The sequence below is a fragment of the Cervus elaphus genome, chromosome 5, assembly GCF_910594005.1.
Source record: "Cervus elaphus chromosome 5, mCerEla1.1, whole genome shotgun sequence".
In the NCBI taxonomy this organism is placed as follows: Eukaryota; Metazoa; Chordata; class Mammalia; order Artiodactyla; family Cervidae; genus Cervus; species Cervus elaphus.
The window spans coordinates 51,850,271-51,876,034 of NC_057819.1; the positions used below are offsets into that span (position 1 = coordinate 51,850,271).

General features: G+C 34.7%; 1 protein-coding gene, 1 non-coding gene and 1 pseudogene across 7 annotated transcripts in view; 2 read left to right on the forward strand and 1 right to left on the reverse strand.

The window, feature by feature from the left end:
- Positions 1–25,764, reverse strand: part of ELF2 (E74 like ETS transcription factor 2) — a 70,050-nt gene that overhangs the window by 27,054 nt on the left and 17,232 nt on the right. For 4 of the 6 annotated variants that reach the window (XM_043902438.1, XM_043902437.1, XM_043902436.1 and 1 more), the window contains one exon: positions 21,111–21,276. In XM_043902438.1, coding sequence (XP_043758373.1) covers positions 21,111–21,276 — 166 coding nt within the window. Of the gene's footprint in view, positions 1–13,966; positions 14,069–21,110; positions 21,277–25,764 lie in introns of those variants that run through there. The other 2 variants (XM_043902445.1, XM_043902444.1) reach the window with 1 other exon arrangement.
- On the forward strand, positions 1,261–1,367 carry LOC122695789. The gene has a single exon (XR_006341542.1). It is a non-coding gene; the product is annotated as a U6 spliceosomal RNA (small nuclear RNA).
- On the forward strand, positions 18,789–18,921 carry LOC122695696 (annotated as a pseudogene).

Here is a 25,764-nt window from a genome sequence, read left to right on the forward strand (position 1 = left end):
CCTAAGAAACAGTACATTACAAATGAAGATGATAACACCTTTGAGAACTATCCCCAGTCTTCATTCACCATTCTATCTCTCCAAAGAAACCACTATCATGAGTTTCTGTGTATATTCTTCCAGCCTATTTTGTATACTTTTACATGTTCACATGTGTGTGCATATATCCCAGAATGACATACAGTATTATTTTACATGCTTTGTGTACATAAATGACATTATACTATATATGCCATTCTAAAATTTGCTTTTTTCATTCAAGATTCACATTCTATCCATGTTATTATAAGTAGACATAGCTATGCCTTTTACATACTTCAAATTATCTCAGAGCATAAATATACCCCATTTTGTTAAAAAATTATCTACTGATAGGCAAATAAAGTTGTTTCCATTTTTCCATTTTATAAACAATGCTGCAAAAAAAGAATCTTATCTATGTTTTCTTAAGAATGCATGCTACAGTCTCTCCATAGTACATACCTGCAGAGAGAATTTTTAGGTCAAAGAATAAGTGCATTTTTAATTTATTACAAAATATAATCAGACTTTTAAAATGTTTGCCATCTCCTGGATGGCAGGAAAATTTTCACTGCTCCGTTAATTTGCATATACCTAATAAGTACTGAGAATAAACATTTTTTTCACATACTTACTGGCCATTAACATTTCTCCTATGAATTTTCTATTCATATCCTTTGTCATCTTTCTATGACACTTTGTCTTACTTATGTGTAGAATGTTAACATCTAGTGTAATAACACTAATTATCTAGTGTACACTAGATAATAATAATTCAGACAGATGTTCCAAATATCTTCTGCCAGCCTGCTGTTTGACTTGGACTTTGGTTGGTCTATGGTATCTTCTGTCCTACAAAAATTTTAAGTTTTGATACAGTCAAACTAATGTGTGCTATCACTTACAGTGTATTTTAAATAGCCCGTAGAATAAAAGGGAAATCATAAAGTAGTTAATAAATATTTAGAAATTAATTACAATAAAAATACAACATGTGAAACTATGTGCAACACAGCTAAAACAGTACTTAGATACCAGGAAATGAAAAGGTTTAAAAATAAATAAGCTAAACATTCGGTGATAAAGATGGGAAAAAAAGAAGAAAGAAAATAAAAAGCAGGAAAAATGAAATAGAAAGCAATAATTTTTTAAAATACAAAAGATTCACAAAATCAAAAATTGATTTTGGAAAGGTTACTATAACAGATAGACCTCTCTGCAAGAGTTACGTTACCATGAGTGCTCCCTCCGGCAGCACATATACTAAAATTGGAACGATACAGAGAAGATTAGTATGGCCCCTGTGCAAGGATGACACGCAAATTCGTGAAGCGTTCCATATTTAAAAAAAAAAAAAAAAAAGAGCTACCAAGAAGGTACAAATATGATACAAGAACAAAAGGGGAGAAATAACCACAGATATAATACATACAGAAATAATAAATCAGGATTATGAACAATTACACACTAACAAAGTTGAAATCTGGATGAGCTGTATAAAGAAACTATGTAAGTTGTATAAGGAAAAAAATCGAATAGAATAGTAAAGCAGCAAAGAAATTAAAATATAGTCTTAAACTTCCGTTACAAAAACAAACAAAAAAAAAATTACAGGCTTAAATGTCCTTTTTAGAAAATTCTAGCAAAATTTTAAACTAATTCTTATCTTATAGAAAGTGTTACAGAAAAATAAAAAAGTGAAAGCCACCTAGATTATTTTATGAGCCCAGTGTGATCTTGATTCCAAAATTAGATAAAGATAATACAAGAAATTATAGTTCCATACTACTTATGAAAGGCCCTTAACTAACAGTAAAACAAGAGCAAAATGATGTATCCTCAAATGCAAGGAGAGTTCAACACCTAAGAATTCTATTAACTGATCACATTAATGAAGAAAAATCATAACTTATCAAAGAATGATAAATAAGCATCTGATAGGATTCTGTAAAAAACTAACACAAAAGCAAAACCAATGTCCTACATGGAAATTCCTTAACCTGGTATATATTATATACTAAAACCTACAACAAACACTAAACTTCAGGTTGAAACTTCAGATACACTCTCAAGATTTAGGAAGAAAACAGGAATGCGAATGAGAATGTAAATTGGTACAGCCACTGCAGAAAACACTATGGAGGTTCCTCAAAAAACTAAAAGTAGAACTACCATATGATCCAGCAATTTCACTCCTGGGTATATATTCAAAGAAAACAAAAACATTAATTCAAAAAGATGTATGCTCCCCAATGTTCACAGCAGCAGTAGTTACAACAGTGAAGACACAAAGCAGTCAAAGTGTGAACCAACCCAAGAAAGGATGAAGGAGACGCAGTGTGTCTATGGAGACAAACAGACACACACACAGACACAGACACACACACACAGACACACACAGACACACACACATACACACACACAGACACACACACAGAGACACACACAGAGACATACACACACACAGACACACACACACACAGACACAGACACAGACACACACACACAGACACACACACAGACACACACAGACACACACACACAGACACACACAGACACAGACATACAGACAGACACACACAGACACAGACACACACACACAGACACAGACACACACACATAGACACACAGACACAGACACACACACAGACACACACACACACAGACATACACACACAGAGACACACACACACACAAACAGGAATGCCACAGAAAAGGAATGAAATTTTGCCGTTTGCAACAGCATGGATGGACTCGGAATATTATTATGCTTGGTGAAATAAGTCAGAGAAAGACAAATATTGTATATCACTTGTATAAGAAATCGAAAATAATTAAACTAGCTATTATAACAAAAAGACAGACTCAAAGATACAGAGAACATACCAGTGGAGAATGGAGAGGGGGAGGGGCAAAATAGGAGTAAGGGACTAAGAGGTACAAATTACTATGTATAAAATAAATAAGCTGTTATAAAGCACAGGAAACATAGCCAATATTTTACAATACCTAAATATAACATAACCTTCAATAATTATGAATCACTATTGTACACCTGAGACATACAATGTATATTATAAGTTAACTACACCTCATTTAAAAATTCTTCTAATTAAAAAAAATTTTAAGAGAAAATCCATTACCAAAAAAAAAAACACCCAAGAAATGCCTCTTGATCAACATCTTAAAAATAAAAAAGATGATTGGAGATTAGAGAGGAGAGGGCTGAGTTGTCCCAGCTGAGACCATCCTAGGCCATTAAGCTCCCAGCTGATCCACAGACCACCACAAACAGGAAAATAAAATGTGGCCGATGTCCATCAGGGAGAACTGTGCAGCAGTTAGAAACAACAGATCGGACATACAAAGCAACATGAATGGATACTAAGAATAGTACTTACTAAAAAACAGACTAATATACATGATACCATTTCTATAAACTTTAAATTTATACAACAGGATATATATACAGTTGCTGTTCAGTCACTAAGTCGTGTCCGACTCTTTGTGACCCCATGGACCACAGCACGCCAGGGTTCTCTGTCCATCACTATCTCCCTGAGTTTCCTCAAACTCCTGTCCATATATACAGTTAATACACTAAAAAATACCCATTAATCAAATTAAATTTGATGGTTATGAGGGAGGAAAACTAGATTTTTACAAAAATAAAAAGGATAAAGAGGAATAAACAAATCAATTGAAAAAATAAATAAAAGTATGAAACACGGATCTATTAATATTTTACTTTTCTCTCTATAAAAAGCTAGCTGTCCTAATATAATTTATTGAATAATTCTTCCTTTCTGTAAACCCAGTCTATTATGTACCAGGCATAAATGTATGCTTACTGTGTTTCTGGGCTCTCTATAGTCTTCTATTCTACCCAACTACTCATCTGTGGGCCAATAACACATTCAAAAATTTTATGTAATTTTATGAATAGGAGGTTATGTACCACACATTTTGTTCTTTTGCAGTATAGACTACTTTTGGATCTCTATCTAACAGTCTGTCAGTTCCACCAAAAACAAGTCCTCTGAGAATTTTGACTGGAATGTATTGAGTTTACCGATTAATAGGGGAAAATTAACAGCTTTACCATGTCCAGTTTTCCATGTGTTTATGGGTTAAAGATTAAAGGAACCAATAAAATCAGTTTGGTCTGTTTTTCTATTGTTTTTTAAGGAAGTCATGTATCTCTTCATTTAGTTATGTCCCTCCATAAAGTAAAGTTCTTATTTTCATACAGGTGTTACATATACCTGTACCTAATTAAATTTTGAAAACTATGTGAATGGGATCTTTTTTGTCTCGTTGCTGTGGTACACACAGCAACCCCGATGAACCTAAGCAATGCTAAAATCTATTTGTCGCTGTTGTTAAGTTGCTCAGTAGTTGTGGTGCACAGGCTTAGCTGCTCTGCTGCTTGCGGGATCTTCCTGGACCAGGGAATGAACCCATGTGCCCTGCACTGGCAGGCGGATTCTTTACCACTAAACTACCAGGGAAGTTCGAAATAGTGTATTTTGAATGATACTGATGTTTCCAGACATTGTTGAGATTCTGCTATGATGGTTAAAAACTGACCTGAATATAACTGGAAAAAAATATACAAGGCTGTATTTTATTTAGTTAAGTACAATGTTCTATATATCTCATTTATCAAATTTGTTAATCCTGTGGTTCAGTTCTTTGATGTCATTTTAAATTTTGTGTCTGCTTAATTTTTCAATTTTGGCAGAGGTGTTTTTAAAGTCCCAGTTTTGTAGACACATCGACTTAGCCTTGCAATTCTTAAAGTTTTTACTTTATTTTTTGGTGGTAGCTTGCACAGCTTGTGGTATCTTAGTAGATCTTCCTGCAGTGGAAGAAAGGAGTCCTAACCACTGGACCACCAGGGAATTCCCAAATGTTTTTACTTAAAATGATATTACAAGGCTATGTTGTTAGATGCATATAAGTTTACGATGATTATATATTCTGGACTGTTCCTCTTAGCAGTCTGAAGAGCCTTTGGCCCAATTAAGTTGTACCCTGAATTCTATTTTAGTACATTAGCTTTATTTGGTTAGTATTTCTCTGATAAACATGTTTTTCCATTGTTTTTATTTAATTTTGTTTTGTGTATCTGTTCAAAAGAGCAGACTCATGTTAAGATCACAATTGGCAATTTTAATATAATTGATGTTTTGGACTATTTCTACTGTCTGCATTTATGATTTGTATTTCCATAGTTTTTTCCTCCCCCTCTTTTGTTGCTTTTTTGTTAGATTGGTTAAAAGTTTAATTTATTCCCTAACCTACCCCCCAACTTAGTACTTTGGAAGCCATACTTTCTATTTCTATTATTTTAGTATGCTCTAGTTACTTAAAATAAATGTTCTTTTCACTTCTCATCTTCTTCAGATCATGTTTCACACAGCTCCTATTTTATTCAAAGGCCACCAAAATCTGGTTCCACTCTACCTTTCTAGGCTTATTTCTCTCAACCATATACATCTACAAAGCCTAATTAAACTACATTACTTATCAGTTTAAACTACATTATTTATCAGCTTCTAAATAAAATACAAAATTTCTGAAATTCTGTTCTGGTTCATGACGTTTTCTGATTCATTCACTCAATCAACAAATATGTTATTCAAAACCCACTTGGCGCCTGGCTTTGAGCAATACCAGTAAACACAACAGATATGGCCTCTGGCTTTATGAAGCATGGAGTGAAAAGATTAAACAATAAATATAAACATAATAAAGTAAAACTTCATGAATTCAGATAAATTGTAACTGGGAGTTGGCTCCCATCTTGCACTCTGTTCTCCGACAGCAGTCACTGGAGAAAACGAATACCAGCAGGTGGCACCAAACCCCCTAAGTCTGACCTTGGACGTGGACACCTTACTCTGAACTCCACACACACATTTCCTCATCCACACAGACTGACCTGGGCCATTTTATTAATCTCACAATAATGTCATATTTCAAATCACATTTGTGATTTGAATTTTTTAAAATTACTTATTACTTTATCATCGGAGTTTACTGTATCATAAGTTTTGTAGGTGCTAATCAAAAGAGGAAAAAGGAATGGGAGTCTCCGACAAAATAACAGAGCTGTCACAACTGAGACTGCAGAGTATCAGCTAAAGGTCCTCTCTCTGAGAAAGTGACTTTCAAACTGACATCTGAAAGATGACCAGGAATTAAAAGCTAAAAAATGGAAAGGAATATGTTCCAGAAAGAGAACAGCATATGTGAGCACCCTAGGAAGATAAAGTTTGATTTAAAGGAAAAGTAAAAAGACAACCGTGTGTGTGTATGTCTGGGGTAAGGGTACTGGGTAATTCATCAGAGTACAATGCTTATGAGCTTGGGCTCTGAAGCCCTAGCTAACTTACCATCTGACTTATCCTCTGACTTTTCTTGTTCCACCACTTAAATAGCTGTCTAGCTTTAGAAAGGTTATTCAGCCTAGGGTTGCTAAAAGTATTAAATCTATTATTATATAAAGCCCTAAAAACTATTCCTGGCAATATAGTAAAGATATATTAATGTTATAGTTTTGTTTTTTGTTGCTATTATTGTTGTTATTGTTTCTAGACGGATGAGAAGAGACAAACTATTCTGTGTCTTGAAGGCCATGTTAAAAATCCTGAATATTGGGATTTCCCTGGTGGTCCAGTGGTTAAGAATTCACCCTGCAATGCAGGGAACATGGGTTCAATCCCTGGTAGGGGAATTAAGATCCCACAGGCCACAGAACAACGAAGCCCAACTGCATCAACTACTCAATTGTGAGCCCAAAAGCCACAATTACATAGTCCAGCGTCTGTGCACCACCACAAAAGGTCTCACACGATGCAAGGAAGATCCCGAGTGCTGCAACAAAGACCTGAACAGCCAAGTAAGCAAACAAACAAACCTGAAATTTACCCCAAGTGCAGTCAGAACCCACTAAAAGGTTTTTCAGGAAGGGAATATCACATTTCAATTTATAAATACATTTTTAAAGTCAACATGAATGAATTGATTAGGATTGGGGGCAGGGGGCAGAAATGGAAACAAGATCTATAGGAAGGCCAAAGGCCATCACAATAGCTCATATGAAAAATAACTACAGGTTGGACTAGGCTAGTAGCAATAAAGTCGGAAAGAAATTGGTAGATTTATGATACATTTTGGTGGTAAAACTGATGTGACTTGGTAATGGACTAGGAGGTTAAGGGAGGGAAGGGTATAAATGATGACTTCTTACAATACCCAGCCCCAAACCCTGAATAAAGTCTTCCTTACTGTATGTACTTTAATGACTGTCACTGTACTTTTTTTTTTAACACTTCTCAAATGAGAGTTATCTTCCCAGGCTCAGCTAAAATATGAACTTTCCATCACAAGAGCTAATAGCTGTCTCCTCCTCACAACACTCTTTACATTATAAAGAGCTATTTTTCTAAATATATATTTTCCCTAATAGAGGTAAGTTCCTTTATAGTCTATATTTCTTGTTCTAGCCCACATAAAAAAAGTGCTACATGCAGTACAGGCAGTCTTGGATAACCCCACAAATGGTCTCAAAGCCAAGGCAACTCCTCAAGTTGTTTTCTTTCCTTGAAAGGAATTCAGTTTGCTTTCTTCTCCTTTCAATTATTCTATCTTTGGGGATTCTGTTTCCCTTTAGATTAGTTGCAGAATTAACTAGTTTTTCACTGGCATCCCCATTTCTTGAAGCCACCAAAAACAAGTATTTAGGGATTTTTTTGTTGAAGTGCTTGCTACTAATTCTATTGAAAAATGCAAGGTAACAAAATTAAACACAGGGTTATATTACCTTACAATAGTGGTCTTTAATTTATAGTTCCTGACTCCCTTTGTGAGAGGGTAAACTGAATGCCCCTTACTTTTATTACCAAGGATGAGGTTCACCAAAAGTTCTTTCTTTTTTTGTGTGTGAAGGCCTCTCTTTCCAGAATATAGCCTGTAGATGAAGCCTAGACATAATAATCAGTGTCTTCTTATCTCAAGATAACTGGCACTTATAAGGGTCTCCTAAGTAGGCAAGTAATGTAGCAATCAAATTAAAAACAAATGCTATTCTGCCAGCCTTGTGTTTTCCAAACCAAATGGCTAAAGCTTCCTGCCGTAAATCCAAATAGATGCTAACCATGCTAGCTGTTTGAGTTCTTTCTCCTCTTCAACCAAACCCTTGGTCCCCTCTTCAAAACAATTTCGCATTTTAAGTCATTATTCTAAGTCTTTATTTTAGGAGGATTAAGTTGCAGGGAAAAAAGGCGGTATGAAAAACAAAACAAAAACAGGATTCAGGTTCTCCTAAAAGTCACATCAAACAACATGCATAACAAGAACTCCTTTTTAGACATAACTCTTTTCTTTTTTATCTAACACTTTCTAGTTTATCTTTTGTAAGCTCATCTAGTCATAAGAAAATCTCTACGTTCCGGCTAATAATTCATTTTGTTCAAATATATTCTTAAAAAAGTCCTGGAGGATAACTACTTATTATCATGACTCAGTCTTACAGAAAACATATGAAAAGTATTTTCATTAAATTAAAAATTTTGAATTGTTCATTCCTTTTAAGTAAGATATATATCTTGGCTGATTTAAAAAGTAAAAAGAAATCAAACAGTTACAACCAAATGCTGAATTTAAACGTGGAGAATATGCAATATCTATTATAAAAATCTGTACTTCACCTTAATAATGTCTAAGAGAAAGAAAGAAATTAGCTATATTCCTTCTTCCCTTGATATACTCAATAAAAATTACAGAAATGTATAAAAAATTTTAAATAAAAACTAGTCCTATCTCATCTCCTGATCCCATTCCCAAATTGTAACTAAGCATCGCAAACACACTGAGTTCTTAGCCCTATTCCCTGATTTTTTGTGAGTGGGAAGAAGTAGTCACTTATGTTTTTGATGGCAGTATTTCCACACGATTAAAAAAAAAAAAAGGTGAGATTTACAAATGCTTAATTCCATTTGACTTGCTTCTCTGACCCTAAACCCTCTGCCTTAACAGTCAACTATGCCCTTATGATAAAATTTAAATATGACCCACCACAGTAGAAATAATTCAATCTGGAACTTACAGACTAACTACTAGGTTATTTTTTGTCTTTCCTTACCTTTCCCCAACCTTATCTACTTTATAATATTTTTCCTTAAATCCTTGTTTTTCTCAACTTAGTTGGTAAGCTTCTTTGAGGCCAACCACGATGTTATAGTCAACTCTGAATCACTTACTCCCTAGGAGCTGTGACAGTACTTTGCACGTAATAGGTACTTTGTACATGATAGGTATTAGTTCACCAGTATCACAACTGTGCTTAAAAACTGATGTATGGAGGAGGAAAAGGGAGAATTTACCTGTTGCTTCAATTGCTTGAAAAGAAATGGTTCATGAATTTATTATTTTATCTTAACTGAAAATACTAACTGTAAAGAACAATTTCAGGAGTTGATAATTTATGTAATCTGCTTTGTGATAAAGAAATTTTACTCTAAGGGGGATTTACATATTTTCTCCACTAGAGCCTAAGTCAGAGAAGGCAATGGCACCCCACTCCAGTACTCTTGCCTGGAAAATCCCATGGATGGAGGAGCCTGGTGGGCTGCAGTCCATGTGGTCGCTAAGAGTCGGACAAGACTGAGCGACTTTACTTTCACTTTTCACTTTCCTGCATTGGACTAGGAAATGGCAACCCACTCCAGTGTTCTTGCCTGGAAAATCCCAGGGATGAGGGAGACTGGTGGGCTGCCGTCTATGGGGTCACATAGAGTCGGACACGACTAAAGCGACTTAGCAGCAGCAGCAAAGCCTAAGTATTGCATGAATGCAGGCATTTCCTCTTTTGTCCATCACTCTAACCCCATGCTTTAAATAGTGAAGTCACTCAGTAGTGTCCAACTCTTTGTGACCTCATGGACTATACAGTCCATGGAATTCTCCAGGCCAGAATACTGGAGTCAGTAGTCTTTCCCTTCTCCAGGGGATCTTCCCAACCCAGGGATCAAACCCAGGTCTCCCACATTGCAGGCGGATTCTTTACCAGCTGAGCCACAAGGGAAGCCCATGCTTTAAATAGTGCCTGATATATAGCAGATGCCCAATGAATGTTTACTGGTGAATTAATTAATAGTAATGTACTACATCATCTCATACAAACCTGAAATAACGTTAGTACCTTTTCACCCTCAACAGCAATCTTTGTGATGGGTAAAATATGACACAGTAAGAAACTACAGTATTAACTGAGTTCTCACAGTGGCAGAAGCTCTTTTAGTGCTATCATTCCCAATAGCCAAGATAATGGTTCTCTTCCAGTAACAATAAAACTGTAGAGATCACCAAAAAAAAAAAAGATAATGGTTCTCAAAGTATGATCCCTGGGCCAACAGCATCAACATCAGCATCATCTGGGGACTTGTTAAAAATGCAAATTCTTGAATTCCACCCCACTGAATCACAAATCCTGGAGGTGAGGGCTAGCGATCTGTATTTTAATAAGCACTCCAGATGATTATGACGAATGCTCAAGTTTGAGAACCACTAGCCACAGAAATTTTTTTCATGGAAATCGAAGGGATCTCAAATCAACAGAAAAGTAAAGAAAGATCAGATGAAGCTTTTAAGAAATGTACTTGATGTACAAACACTAGAATGTTTTTAGAATAACTTAAGTCAAACCATTAAGTGACATGAAAAACTACCATTATACAGTTAAGAGGTTTTTTCTTTTCCTTAGCAGAAATCATAAAACTGTATTCAATAAGAAACATATTTAAAGTGGCTTTCAGGTCCCTACCATGAGCTATTAAAGAAAGAGAACAGAAGCAGGGCAGAATATGGAGAAGAAAAGGAAGATAAGGTACACAGCTGAAATAAGACATGAATGAAATAGAGGAAAATTGCTTTTTAGATCCACCTGAAATTTAGCAACTTAATCTTAAATAAAGTACAAACCACAGTAGTTTTCACAGTCACATTATCTGTGACCTCATGACCAAGAGAAATCACAAAATGTTTTCATATTGTATTATAATTATTACATAGTTCTCAAAATATAATTGATGGTCATCACCACTTTGAAATTACAGCAGTAAATTTGATTTACCACTAAATCTCATTATTTAATACATTATTAAGGAAACATGTATTAATATATCACAAAAATAGCCTGACAGCTATATTTCAATATATTTGGTTCCTTGGTATTCCTAGGTATTTTATATATTTAAAAACGTTAAATATGAGAGAAGGTCCACAGGCTTTACCACATGGCCAAAGAGGCCCACAGTACAAAACCATTAAAAAATCGTGCAAAAGCTAATAGTTAACAGTTGTGTTAAAAGTGTTCTTGACCTCTTCTTAAGTTATGCGCCCCTTCACAAATCTGAGAAAATGTATAGACGCTCTCCCAAGTTTACAACGGGGCACGGGGCATGCAGAAGAGACAATGATTCCTCCTCCTGAGACAGCATTATATCAAAGCACCCACATCTTGATTCCTAAAAGAAACACTAGTTGTACAACTACTTTAATCTCTATTAACTTTTAGCTTAGTGTGGGCAATGAGCACATCTACAGCCCAAATCTGCAGAGGCAGACAATTTAGCGGAAAGTGAATAAGAATAGTCAACTAGCTTAAAATTAGGAAACTGTGAATGAGGAGCTAAGGACTTCAGTCTTTATTTCAGGTAATGCTTTTATTGTCTTACTTTACTTTTCCTTTACAGTACTCAATATTTTGGAAACCAATTTGAATAAAAAACATACTTTGTTTAAAACTCAAAAAAGCTTCCCACCACCTTTTAGATAAGGCCCAAAAAGCAGGTATAAAGGTTTCAGAGTCCTCACCAGTTAAGATTTTACCTCTTTCGCTTCATTTTAATCCCCTTTCCTTGTCATAAATCATAATCTAGCCATATTGAATACCTTTCTGCTAATTAAATAGACTATGTTCTCCTTCCTCCAGACTTTCAGACATGCTATTCACTACATGGCTAATTACTTCAAACCTTTCAAATCTGTTTAAATGTCACTTTCTCATGAAGGCATTCTCTGACCTCCTAGCCATTCCTCTGCTGTATGCTCTCTAAACCTTTCATGAATTCTATCATAACACTAACTCATCACATTTTATTGCAGCAATGTGTTTAATTGTTCATCTTTTCCACAAAGCTGAAAGCCTGGTGAGGGCAAAGGCAGGGTTCTGCCTACCACAAGAATTTCAGCTCTGAGCTGGACAGGCTGCAGGTCCGCAGAAAGAGCTGGGAGAGGAATGGATCTGCCTGCAGTTTTAAAGCATTCCTATTTGTATACCTAAGAAGCCTGAGCTATCCCTACTTTGTAACACTTGTAACCTTATGTGCTACTCATTTAAAATTTTATATAATCTGCATTTAACCCTCTCCACAGTCTGCATTAATAAAATTGTATTACTTAGACACATTGTTATATATAAAATTGGAAGTTATTAGTGTTTAAAAAAACAAGTCTGAGTGCAAAGGAATGAATGCTACTAGTTTCCCAAACTAAACAAATATTCTTTAATGATCTACTGTCTGGATATATTTATCTTTCCTTTTATACAAAACAGATGTTTCTTGAAAAGTATACAAATACCATTTAAAATCATTCTTTTTCATTTGTTTTATTAATTGATGGGGTAGTTCTTTGCTTTTGGCCACTCTCCAGATAATTAATAGTATGTAAAAAATATATTCAAAGTGTACTAGAAATCTGTGGCTATTTTAAAAAGCCTTTAAAGGATCCTGTTTTAAAATGATAGTTTAAAAAGTTTTCTAGGTCACAAAATTCAACTAAAAACTGCCAATTATGATAAAACTCTTTTTTTTTTTTCTTTTGGCCCTGCGGTGGCTTGAGGAATCATAGTTACCCAACTAGGGCCCTAGCAGTGAAAGCATCAAGTCCTGACCACTGGACCACCAGGGAATTCCCAAACTACCTACTGAGTTAAGTAAAAGCATCATATTAGAATACTTTTTCATTTATCTTATGGTTATTTTGTATACTTTTAAACAATATAGTTAAATGGTGCTTTAAATACCCTCTCTTAAAAGACAGTAAAAAATTTAGAGATCTTAGCATATATAGAGACCTCCACAACTGCAACTCCTCTCTCTCATGTTTCATAAACCTGATATTTTAGTATCTAATTCCCAGATAATGGGAATTTCAGGAAGATTCATAATTGCATAATAACATAGTTCATTAATTCTAAGACATGTTTTTTCACATTTGGCATCTCTGAAATCGGTGTATTTCACAATTGATGATAGCCTAAAATTTACAATTGGCAGCATTTTTTTCTTTCAGTAGCCTAAAAATGTTTCTTACAATTGATGGCATCTCAGATTAAATGAAATACTGTCAATAAAATATTGAAAACTTTTCTCTAATAATGCTTTCTAACTAAATCATAGTATAATTATAACTCAAACAATTCTAGAATCAAAACTAAATAAACTTAAGATTTACATTTTACCTTTTTAGAAGACTAGTGACCAGGCTAAACTCAAGAAAATAGATAACTGAAAGAAAACACTTCTTAAAAAGTTATTTTAGGAAAAAGTATAGATTAGTAGCAGAAATAACAGACATGAAAAAAAAAAAAGAGACAGACTTGAAGATGTTCAGTCAGTAGTAACTTCCAAGGAAGTGGAGGCAGGAAATAGCCCTAGAGTTTTACCCATAAAAAGAAACAAGTATTAGGAACAAAACAGGGGATTTAATTTTAGATAGCAAATTATTTAGGAGGAAGAATACTATTTTAATCTTTCTCCTATAAGGAGGACTCATTGTCAGCCTTTAAACAAAAATATGGTAGAGGGAGTAGAAATAATTGTAATTAAATGTAAAATTGTAAACATTCTTAATAAATTAAAGACCAACCTACCAGTATTGTCTTCCTTCTGGCTCAATCTGTCTCCCCTTCAGGTAATCCTAGGAAAGGGGCTCCTTTTCAGATCCCCAGTTTTCATGTCGATCTTCTACCTCCCTGTGGCAACAATATTTTCTAATTAAAAGAGTCCTCTTGTGCCACAGGGAGGATTTCTGATGGTATAACAAATACAAACATTATCACAACTCATCATGAAGTCAACCTAGTCTTGAGATTCTTCAAGAAAGAAATTTGGTTCCTTATTTTTCAAGAGAAATGTGGTTTTTATTTTTTAAAACTCCATTTCAAAAAAGCTAATCTTTCATTTATTAAAAAAAAAAAGCACTACTTTCTTGTTGAAGTATATAAAAATTCTTATCATTCATCTATCTTTTCAGCTAATCTCTAAACGCAATTTTGTTGATCAAAAAAAAAAAAAGCTTTCTGAGTTCTCTTGACAATTACTTTAACTAGTAAGACCAACCTTTTATATTTTGATACCTGGTTAAAAACCAAAGTCATGTTCCCAATAATCAGAAGAGAGTAGCAGGAAGCTATCAGATCCTTTTCAGCCAATGTTTGTTAGTAAAGATTAATAAAAAAGTCAATGTGCATTATATAACATGATGCTAATTACACTTAAAACATACATTAAAAAAGATGAGCGGGGAATTTAGAAAAGTGGTAGTTATGTCCCCTCACTGGTAAGATTATAGGTGATTTTCTCTGTTTGTTTATTCTTTGCAATACTTTCCAGTTTTTCCAGTGAGCATGTATTGCTTTTAGTATACAAAAATAAAAAGTCAAGTTTAGGTATAAGCAAGAATGAATAAAATTTACTGTGATTTTTAAGATAAAGTTAATCTAAGTATGACTACATTATGGCTTTGATATATTTTGGATGACAATATTTATGTTCTGGATGAGTACCTTTTAATACTTTAAATAATTCAAGAGTATCCAATAGCTTTTTTTAACTTACATAAAAAAGAAAACACACTTAAGATTTTACATACATGATTCTTGATTATATTGCAATTCTAAGTCAAAACTCAATTTGCTTCGGTCTGTATTTCCTAACAGTTATGTGTTAAACACTATATTATATATTATATTCAAATAAAATAAATAGAATAAAAGTATGGGCCCTGTATTCAAGGGGCTTGTATGCTTACTTTGAAAACAAAAGGAGTATACACACAAGAATAGTATAAGAAAGTAAATGATCAAGTGCCTACATCCAGTTGGTCTAACAGAAGATCAGGAGAGGGAGTGTGGGCAGTTTCATGTAGTTGGGCCTGAAAGTATGAATAATACTTGACATTCCTGATAGAAAACTATATTTGAGCAAAAGCTCAAAAGCATAAATAGCACAGCCACGCAGAGGTCAGAAAGGAAACAGCTAGAGTACAGTGTTTCTGTAGCTAAGAAGGCCAGATTTAAAAGGCTCTACTTCTACATGATTCCACGGGTCAGTGAATTTGATAGAGGAGTGGACTTTGAAATCTGATAAACAAAAGAGCTTCAGGAGAATGATAAATGTAGATACCAGAGCACAGTAAGTTAAGGAGGGAACGAGAAAGAAAAAGTACAGACTTATGGTATAAAATATTTGTCTTTTTAAAAAGTCAAAGTGAAAGGAAAGAGAAGTACTACAACAGAGAAGTAGAGAAGTATTAAACAAATTTTGTGTTTCAATGTATAAAAGACCTTCTCCATATCTGAAGGCACGAAGAGAGGTGTTAATGAAGTTAAGGAACACTTATGGTGTACTTACATCACAAGCACTGTGTTTTATAGGTTTATTTTATATAATCTTCACAACCTTGAACTCCTATCTTTTCACAGTAAGATAGACTCTGAAAAGGTTAATTATTGTCAAGTAAGTGATAAAGCAGAAACCTGAAACCAAGACTAACTAACCCAATCAATATTCTTCCCTTTCCTATTAAAGAAAGCTACTTAAAAGGCTTAAAAGAAAAAAAAATTAAGCTCAGGATTAGTCACCCAGGATTTTCTATCATATTTGACTACTCTTTGGCTCTTATTCACATCTTCAAAATGTAAACATTCCTTAAGGTTAATTTCTTAATTCTGTGTCCTTTGTGAGTACAGAGTGACAAATATAGAATTTAAAATCTTGCCCTGAGGAGATCTTTCAAATTCCTCTCCCCCTGGCGCTTTTATTTATTTCAGTGGTTTCAATGAGGATGATTCTCCAATTAGTCTCTCCTTGAGCTCGCTGTACTAAGCCTCAGTTGCACTAGGTAAGTCTTCCATGTGCTCTGTGGATCTACTCCCCACCCTCCTCTCTGTTCTGTCCCAGGAGGCTGACTTCCCTGGGCTCCTTCTAGGTGGTACTGCCCTCAAGTCAGCTATGTCCTTTGACCAAAGGTTCCAGACCCTCTCAAGGTAACCCTCTCTCCAGGGCTCTCTTCTTCTGGGTTCCAGTAACCCTTCCCTCTGGCCCTTGGGCCAAAGGACAGAAATAACTCTATTACTGCTAGCTCACGAGTACCATGCTATTACTTATGGTCACCCTACACTCGCTGACATATTTGTAACTATCCATTTATTAAAACATTCTTTAAATTATCCCAATTTGAATATGCCCTCTCTTTTGTGATGGGATACTGACCATACATTTACATGTCTTTTTAAATACCTAAATATATCCCCTCAGATGCCCTGCTTCAAATCAAAATCAACATGCTTATTGTCAAACTTATGTGCTTTCCCCAAACTCCTTTATGATACTTGCATCATTCTTAAGGTAAAAAAACTGAGTAATATCTTAATTAATTCTGTTTCTTCTCATAATCTATCATGCCAAGTCTTATTAGATCTTACATAGTAGTATTTGCTTATATAAGCCCCTTCTGTTCCTACTGCTTCTGTGCATGACTCGGACGCTCAGTCGTGTCCAACTCTCTGCAGTCCACGGGATTCTCTCGGCAAGAACACTGGAGTGGAGTGCCCTTTCTCCTCAAGGGGATCTCCCTGGACCAGGAGCTGAACCCAGGTCTCAGTCCCCCACACTGGGCGGGGGGCTCTTCACCGTCAGCGCCCCCTGAGAAGGCCCCTGTTGCCCCTACCTCATCTCAGCGCTTCTCAAGCCGTCCCTGCCTCGTACCACAACAGCTGGTCTTTCGGCTTCACAGTTACAGTTCATCCTGTGTACCGAGATACTAATCATCTATGAGCATCTACTCAAAACCCTCCAGATCTTGCCGTTTATTATATGCTTAATTACTAACTCTTAAGTTCAAATCACACACTAGTCACAATTCTTAATGGAACCTATTAATATCTCATTTACTCAGTATCTCCTAAACGTATCTTGAATTTCTACATTCCACCCATTTGTTAACTATATTTCCCTCATTCTACATGCCATTCGCCTACCTGCTACCTCATCCAAATCCTATCATTTGTCTTCCTCCTTTACTTTCTCTAAAACATTCCCTAATCCTGTAATTGGACTTTCCTCTTCTGAACATTTCTTTGAATTTATAAATAGTGCTCAGTTGATTTTATGTTGGTTTATATTTTTTTATAATACATGTATCTTATCTCCACAAAATATAAATTACTACCTCCTTGTGGGAAACAAACATGTTGAACACAGTGCCCTGGCACATAACAAACACAAAATATTTACTAATATGTTTTCACAAATTGGAGGGTTATGAGTATAAATATAGTTTAAGTTAAGGTACAAAATGAAGAAGCAGGTGCTAAACAGCTCCATCTTTTCAGGCAAGTCTTAAAAGTTTTCTGAGAAAACTTACTATTGATTGTATTGGTATAAACATTACTTTTTACATGGTAATCTGTAACAACCTTTTAAAATTTATATTATTTATATATGTATTTTTTTAAAGAGTGAACATAAAAACTGATTTCCACATCTTAGTAGGGAATCCAAGAGATGCCTCTCCACCCCCAACTCAACACATCAGTCTCCCCAGCAGCCTCCTGGAACTGCTGGAGTCTGCAGCCTCTGGCAAAGGTATTTCAGTCTGCCACAGTCAAGACCACCCTTCATCCATACTTTGTCACTATTTCACAGAAGTTCCTTATGATTACTAAACTTTAGCTATCATCAAAAAGCAACTTATAGGTTTAGATAAATATGTCTGCTTTTTTAAAGTTTCAAATATATTTGGGTTTTCCTATATAAATTAAGAGAAGATTACTATTACACACAAGCTCTGTGAGGGAAATGAAGATGTTCAGTCTATAAAAAAAGTGAAGAAAGACAGTGTATAGTTATCACTAACAAAATAAATCATTTTATACACAAAATAATGAAGACAGATAAATGTACATCATTGTATGATTTTAGTACTCCTGCCTGGATGACACTATGAATACTGCTTCTCATACAGACATGTATGTATGGGTATAAAGGAATAAAAGAAGAAAAACTTCAATGAAAACATACAGAGAACTGATATAACAGATCAATAAACACAATTATGAACATTTGTGGACTAATGTAATCTAAATGATAATGTAGGATCATTCCAAGAAGTGTTTCCCAGATGGGCAAAAGGCACTCTTTTCTATACAGATCTCATTTCTACCAATTCACCAAACAGAAACTGCTACAGCCATCTTATAAATATTCCTTTCCTTTCCTTCCCAATTATTTTCTTCTCCAAAACCTACATATATCTGAGATTTAAATGAAATATTTATTATCACCACAAGAAATGAACCTGATCCAAATCCACTAAAAGGAAACATGTATTACAATAAGTCATAACAACCTTTATTCATCTGTGTAGGTTCTAGATATCAGGAGAATTAAAATTTATTTAGATTTTAACTCATCGCTTCTCGGCCTTTTGGCTAAGATCAAGTGTAGATTTTAACTCATGTAAAACTGCATTTTAGTCTTCAAGAAAAAACATAATTCAGCTCAGATTAACTGATTTTAAACTAATCTATGTATATTAACAATCTTACTAAGTTACTATGAGCCAGGGCATTTTTAAATAAATTAGTATATTGTAGTCTCCAAGTTCTGCATGCCTTATGATGAATAAATGTGAGTGTTCTGATTACAAATGTATGAGCCAGTAGTTTTCATTCTGAATTTGGCATTGTTTTTAAAAATGTTATATCTGAATGTTATATCTTACAGTGTTGTTCTGTAAAGAAAGCCAAGAATAGCTACACTATCCTATTCTATATTTTAAGTAATATGGATTTCAGAAGTAAAACGAGTTTTAAAATCCATGAGCCAGAATGGAATTAAAAACAAAATGTAAGATGAACTTCTCAGTACTTTTAGACTGTTTCAGAATAATGTAAGCTATTTATTAAAATTTCCTTTTAGTGTTGAAGAAAAATAAATCTAAAAAATATTATCAAGTATTCAAAAACTACTTTCATAATGCCATTAAAGTAATAGTTCTTTTATCCAGACTTTGTATATCCTCTTTTTCGCACTTGATCTTAGCCAAAAGGCCGAGAAGCGATGTATATCCTCTTTTTCAAAATTATAAATAATCACTTTTATCTCTGTAATGCAAACTATATCATCACCCCTCAGTGAGTTCAAGAAGAAAATAAAATCCCTTAAATGGATTATATCCACTTCCTATTTGGAATTCTTTTTGCCATATTAATTAATTAATTAATTAATTAATATTAAATTAATGAACTGTTGACCATTAACTGTATAACCAGTAAGATCTGGTGAACATGCTCTGGTATTTTAATGTGAATTTAAATTTCTACTGATACAAATTTAGCACTATAATTTTCATTTTTCCAAGCTTCCAATTTACTACCAAAATCATGGCTTTTCTTATTTTTTTTTTGATCAAAACATTTCCCAGAAATTTCAATCAGTTCTATTTTTTTTATTCAACTTAAGCTATCACACTTTCCTTGTTTCATTAGTTCTATTTAGTTATGCTCCTATAATAAAATCAGTTACAATATCTACTTCAAAATATCATCCTGCATAATACTTTTATAAGTGCTCTTCTTTTCCTCAAGGAAAATTCATCTCCGCCACTAAACTTGTAGCTTTAGACTGGAAAACTCTCCAAACTCTCAAAAAAAAAAAAAGAAGTATCTTCCTGCTACTTGCACTGTAAATCAAGTACCACTCCAGACTATAGCCACGAAGTCTTTATGAAGTGTTTAGCTATCTGTTTTAATAAAATGACTTGATTACCACTGCACACGGGGTTTGCCGGCAGGGCTGTCATCATTGTACCTCCAAAGAGCAAGGTAAGTTTCAATCCCCCAGCTCAACAAAAAATAAAACTGTGGAGGAAGAACAGGTTTAAGCTGAAGGAAGCTAATAGTCCCAGGGGGTACAACTGGGCCTCAATAAGCCGAAAGACATCAAGTAAAAATTTTTTAATCATGAGATTCTGCTACATTTAAAGAAATTTATCTGAAGTACTAGAAATTTTTATTAGGATTGCAAACCAAATATAAGGATTTCTTTTCCTATTAACTAATAAAGAAAAATTTTAATGTTTATTTTATAAAATTGTCACTACAATCTTTCTGGTAAAAAAAATCCTTTTTTCTTTATGGTCAATGGCAAAAATGAAAAGGTTTCTCCAAGAATTATACATACACTACTAATACCCAACTAAACATACAGTTATCTCACCACAGACTTACTGAAATACCAAAATTTTTTTTTTCCTCAAAATTTCTAAGAAGACAAAAAAGCAAAGAGGAATTTGATACACTACCACAAAGACGCTTTTGAGCTAGAGAAAAAGAAATGATACTGCTCTAATGCTACTGGTTAAAAGAAACTAATCTGCTATGAAATGAGGACACTTTATTTTTTTAATTAAGAAAAATCATATACTGGTCTACTGACTTCTACAAATAACAACTAGTCAATATTGCCACTCCCAGGAAAAAATGACAAAAATAGTTTTATTATTATCGGTCTGTAATTTAGAGTCAATGATATGAGATTGTTATACCTCAAAGAATTATGTAGAACTTCCTATAAATATAAACTCTCTTAAGAAATGTTTCACTCATTTCCAAGCTATGTTAAATAGCATTAAAAAGAGATTTTTTGGTATATTATTCAATTGGCAATAGTTATGTTGACACTTACAAAATGAGAAAGTTAAAAATAATAAACATTTTATGAGATGTCTACCTGTTTCCACATTCTCGGTCTCAACTTCTTGTTCTTCTGCCACATCTTGCATCATATAAGTCTCATCATCATAAACCAGAACCTGGGCTGCATAGCCCTGCTCTAATCTGGCACTTGGAACTGGCTCCACAATCACTGCTGGATATTCAGAAACCTTTCCACTTTCCTACAAGAGCAAATTTAAAAAAACAATCAACTTCTTTATTCACAAACTCTGAATTCATTTATAAATCCTCGAGTTCATATAGTCTCAAGGAGTTCAAATGAGTTTCATGTATTATAAATATGAATGTAAAAACCAAAGCAAGAGATGAAAAGGGTTCATTTTAATAATCTTTTCAAGTCTCAAAAGGTGAGACATATGTTAAACATTTTAAAAGTCAGGGCTTTAGGATTAAGATGGCAAATTAAAAACATGCATATAATTTCACTCTATCATGAAAACCCACTAAAATGCAATAAAAGACTTTTAGACATAAACTCATAAGAAGAGATAAGAGCAACAAAATCTTGAAAGACTGATAGTGAATGGATGAATATTAATAAGTGGTTTAGCAGACCGAGGAAAGCCAAATCATAGCCTGGCAGCAAAAAATAAATGAGACACAACACACTTTACACTGGAGAATCCACAGAAGGCAATACCAATTACTTCTGGAAATAGAGGAGCAGCAGGTGGTGGAGAAAGAAGAGGGGGGTTAAAACAAGGAAGATTCCATTAAAGTTGTTTGAAAAGCACTTTTATTCCTAGACCTGCTCCCTTCTCCATGATGCTAGGCAACCGGCCCTTCCCCACCTCAGCAGAAGATTGGAGAGTTACTTTCTGGAGAGAGAAAAACAAGAGCATCTTTGAGGTACATAGGCACATTTACTAGTATCAATTCTGTACCCAAAGTAGAGTTCCCAATCAGCTTCTTAGTCCTCCACTTTTAACCATGAGCAGACAGCCAAGTATTACTAGTCATCCAAGCAAAAACCTCTAACACAAAGCATACCATTTACTTACATATACATTTATAAATTTACATTCTTCACAGAAATAAGAGAAGATATATCCAAAGAGCAGGAACAAAATACAATTTAATAAAGAACATTAAAAAATAAAGAGTTCTGAGAAACTAAAAACACAATAGCTAAAATGAGGCACAGAGGATAAAACTGAGGCAGTCTTCCAGGAACCAGAGAAAAAAGAGGAGAGAAACGGGAACACTACTAGAGGATCAGTCCAAGACGACCAATGATCAATACCAAGCTCCTGAATAACAGGAGTTTCAGAAAAAGAAAACAGGGGAAGAAAAAAGTTGGAACGAAATAAAAGAATTTCAGAAATTTTCCTAGTATGGAAGGATATGAGGTGACCATTTAAAAACATCTACCAAGTGTTAAGTATAAACAAATAAAGAATGAGACCGACACTGAGGCACGCCACTGTGAAATATCACAATTAAGGAACAAAAAGAGGATTCTCTAAGATTCCTGAAAGAAAATACAGGTCACATACAAAGAATCAGGACTCAGACTTCAGTCTTCTCCACAGTCATACTGGAAGGAAGACGGATGACAACGGAACCATTTCTTCAAAATTATAAAGGAAAATTATTTCCAATCTAGAATTCTGCACCCAAACCATCTTATGAAAAAGTAAAGATATTGTCTCAGACATGAGAGATCTCAAAATGTTTACCTTCCCTGCATCTTTTCTCAAGAAGAAACTGGAGAGTGTATTCCACTAAAAAAGTAAAAGTTTAATAAGGATGATAACCTAGAATATAGAAGGTCTAATATGGGAGAGAGGCAATAGCAATGTTTAGGAGGATCGGATTGTGAAGAGAGGTTCCAGGATGCCAGCTGTGCACTGCATCTGAAGGGCAACTAGTTCAGTTGTAGCAAAGTAACTCCTGAGACAGCAGGATAAACTGTCATCACCAAGATGACCACTGACACTGGTCCCTAAGGAAAGGATGCCCATAAGCCTATTCCAGATTTTTATTTATATTTGGCTTGTCTTGATATATTTACTCACCCCACCTTCCCTTGCTACCTGGATCAGCTGAGAACCTCCCAGATGTATTCTGCTTTATTTAATCTACTCCTAAGTTTTGGAAGACCACAAAGAGCTCAAAAATCAAAAATAAACAATGGCACAATAGCACTCTTTCCATATGATCATATACCTATTGAAGAAGGCTGCAATACCGAGCCCAAACCCTAGCACTGCCATATATCAGATCAAGATGGCCTTATGTTTCCAGAACTAACTCATTACACTGCTTAAGGATTACCTGAGTAGAATCTCTAGAAGTTCAGTGAATCCGATGTCAGACTAGTCAGCTTGTCTCCCAGAAGCTTTTACTAACTATGGTAATGCTGTCCCTTCCTAACTCTAAAGCCAAGTACACTGCGCATTTTCTCAAAGTAAATAATATGTTGTCTAGGAGATATCCAGAGAGAATAAAACTATAAAGAAAAATAAAAGACTGTTAGCACATTAAGTCAGGATCATGGCACCTCAGGGAACAGGAATGGGGACAGGAGGTGCGGCACACTTAGTGTTCTAAAATGCCAATAATTTCTGTTTTTTAACCTGAATGATAGATCATATGTCCTCTTTTTGTTACTCTTAAATTGAAACATATTATCTTATATACTCTTCATTTTGTGTAAAATATTGCACAAATTTTTTAAATAAATTACAAAGCAAAGATAATGGTGAATTTTTAAAAAGAAAGTACATATTGAATATTAACCTTGAATTTACTGTGTATAAGGCAAGAAATGAGTCCAACTTTTAAACATTAGAAAAAAATTCTTTTTCACCAATTGGATACAGTGACAGTTGAATCTTCATGCTGATCATGCTTCTTGATCAGCTTTATAATCACAGCCTGCTGACAGCACCACCCAGTTAAATAACAGTGATTAATGAGAAGCATGGGCTTCCCTGGTGGCGCAGACGGTAAAGAACTTGACTGCAATGCAGGAAACCTGGGTTCGATCCCTGGGTCAGGAAGGTCCCCTGAAGAAGGGAATGGCTACCCACTCCTATATTCTTGCCTAGAGAATCCCATGGGCAGAGGAGCCTGGTGGGCTGCACTGCTTGGGGCTGCAAAGAGTCGGACACAGGGAGACCAACTCCAAGCCAAGGAACACCTGAAGCTGCCAAAAGCTAACAAAGAGGAGTGGGAGACATTCTCTCTCACAGCCCTCAGAAAGAATCAACTCCATCAACCTTGTTTTCAAACTCCTAGCCTGCAGAACTGTGACACAGTAAGTGTCTACTGTTCCCAAAAGTGAAATTTCCATGATTTTTTGCTTCCATTATCTGTCCAAATCCTTTTTATCCACTCAGGGCACAGATCCACAGGGTCTTCTACAATCCTCTAATCTGAATCAATTTTTCCATACCAAATACTTCTAGAAAAAGTTGTTTCCCTATTATCACCACTGTACATTATCCCGTATTATAATTACCTGTTTACATATCCAACTCTTTGACAAGACACTAAGAGGACTGAGATCAAAAGCCCATTTTTACATCAAGAGTCAATTACTGTATCTTCCTCAACAATATACACCTCATATAAACTAAACTGTCATTTTAAGGACTTGTAGTTTGGTTCAAATAATGATACAAATAAGTCAGAGGGAAATGATTAACAGAACAGTCCTTCTGTATGATTCTATTTATAAACATATTTGTTTTACATATGTATTAAAAAATCTGAAGAATATACCTCAAACTATTAATAACACTGTAAGACAGGTGAGAAGATAAAAGGAATTTTCATTTCTGAGTGTATCTGAATTTGTTTTTTATAATAATCCTGTATAAGAAAAATCAAAATACTTTTTTTCCCACTTAAATATAACAATGACAAAAAAAAGAGAACAAATGAAAAAACAAAGGAAAAATAACAATTACTAAAATATATATTAAAACTTATAGGGGTAATTTAAAAAGAAATATCATTTCAGTATTATAAAACTAGCAGGATAATATATCTCAACTAATAAAATAAATTATTTAGTTTTAATCAACTTTACCGATGTATTTTTATGTAAATAAAATGCAACCATTTTAAGTGTATAGTTCTATGGATTTCTGTAAATGTAGAAATTCCTGTAACGATCATCACCATCAAGAAATAGAATACTTCTATCACCCCAGGAGGCTCCCTTGCACCCCTCATACCAGTCAAACTCTCACAATCACCACCATACCACCACCTACTCCCCCATCCACCCACGTGGACAATCACAGATCTTTCTATCTCTATAAATTTTCTTTTTCTAAAATTTCATATATATGAAGTCAACAGTTTTGCTCTTTTGTATTTGAGTTAAGTTAGCATAATGTTAAGATTTATACTTGTCATTGCATGTTCAGTAGATCATTTCTTTTTATTGCTGAGACTCCCACCGTATTGACAGACCTCTCTACACAGAGCTTTAACACTTCTATCGGGGCTTCCCAGGTGGCACAGTGGTAAAGAATCTGCCTGCCAAGCAGGAGACACAGGCTCAGTCTCTGGGTCAGAAAGATCCCCTGGAGAAGTGCATGGCAGCCCACTCCAATAATCTTGCCTGGAAAATCCCATGGACAGAGAAGCTTGGCAGGCTACAGTCCATGGGGTCACAAAGAGTTGGCCACGAC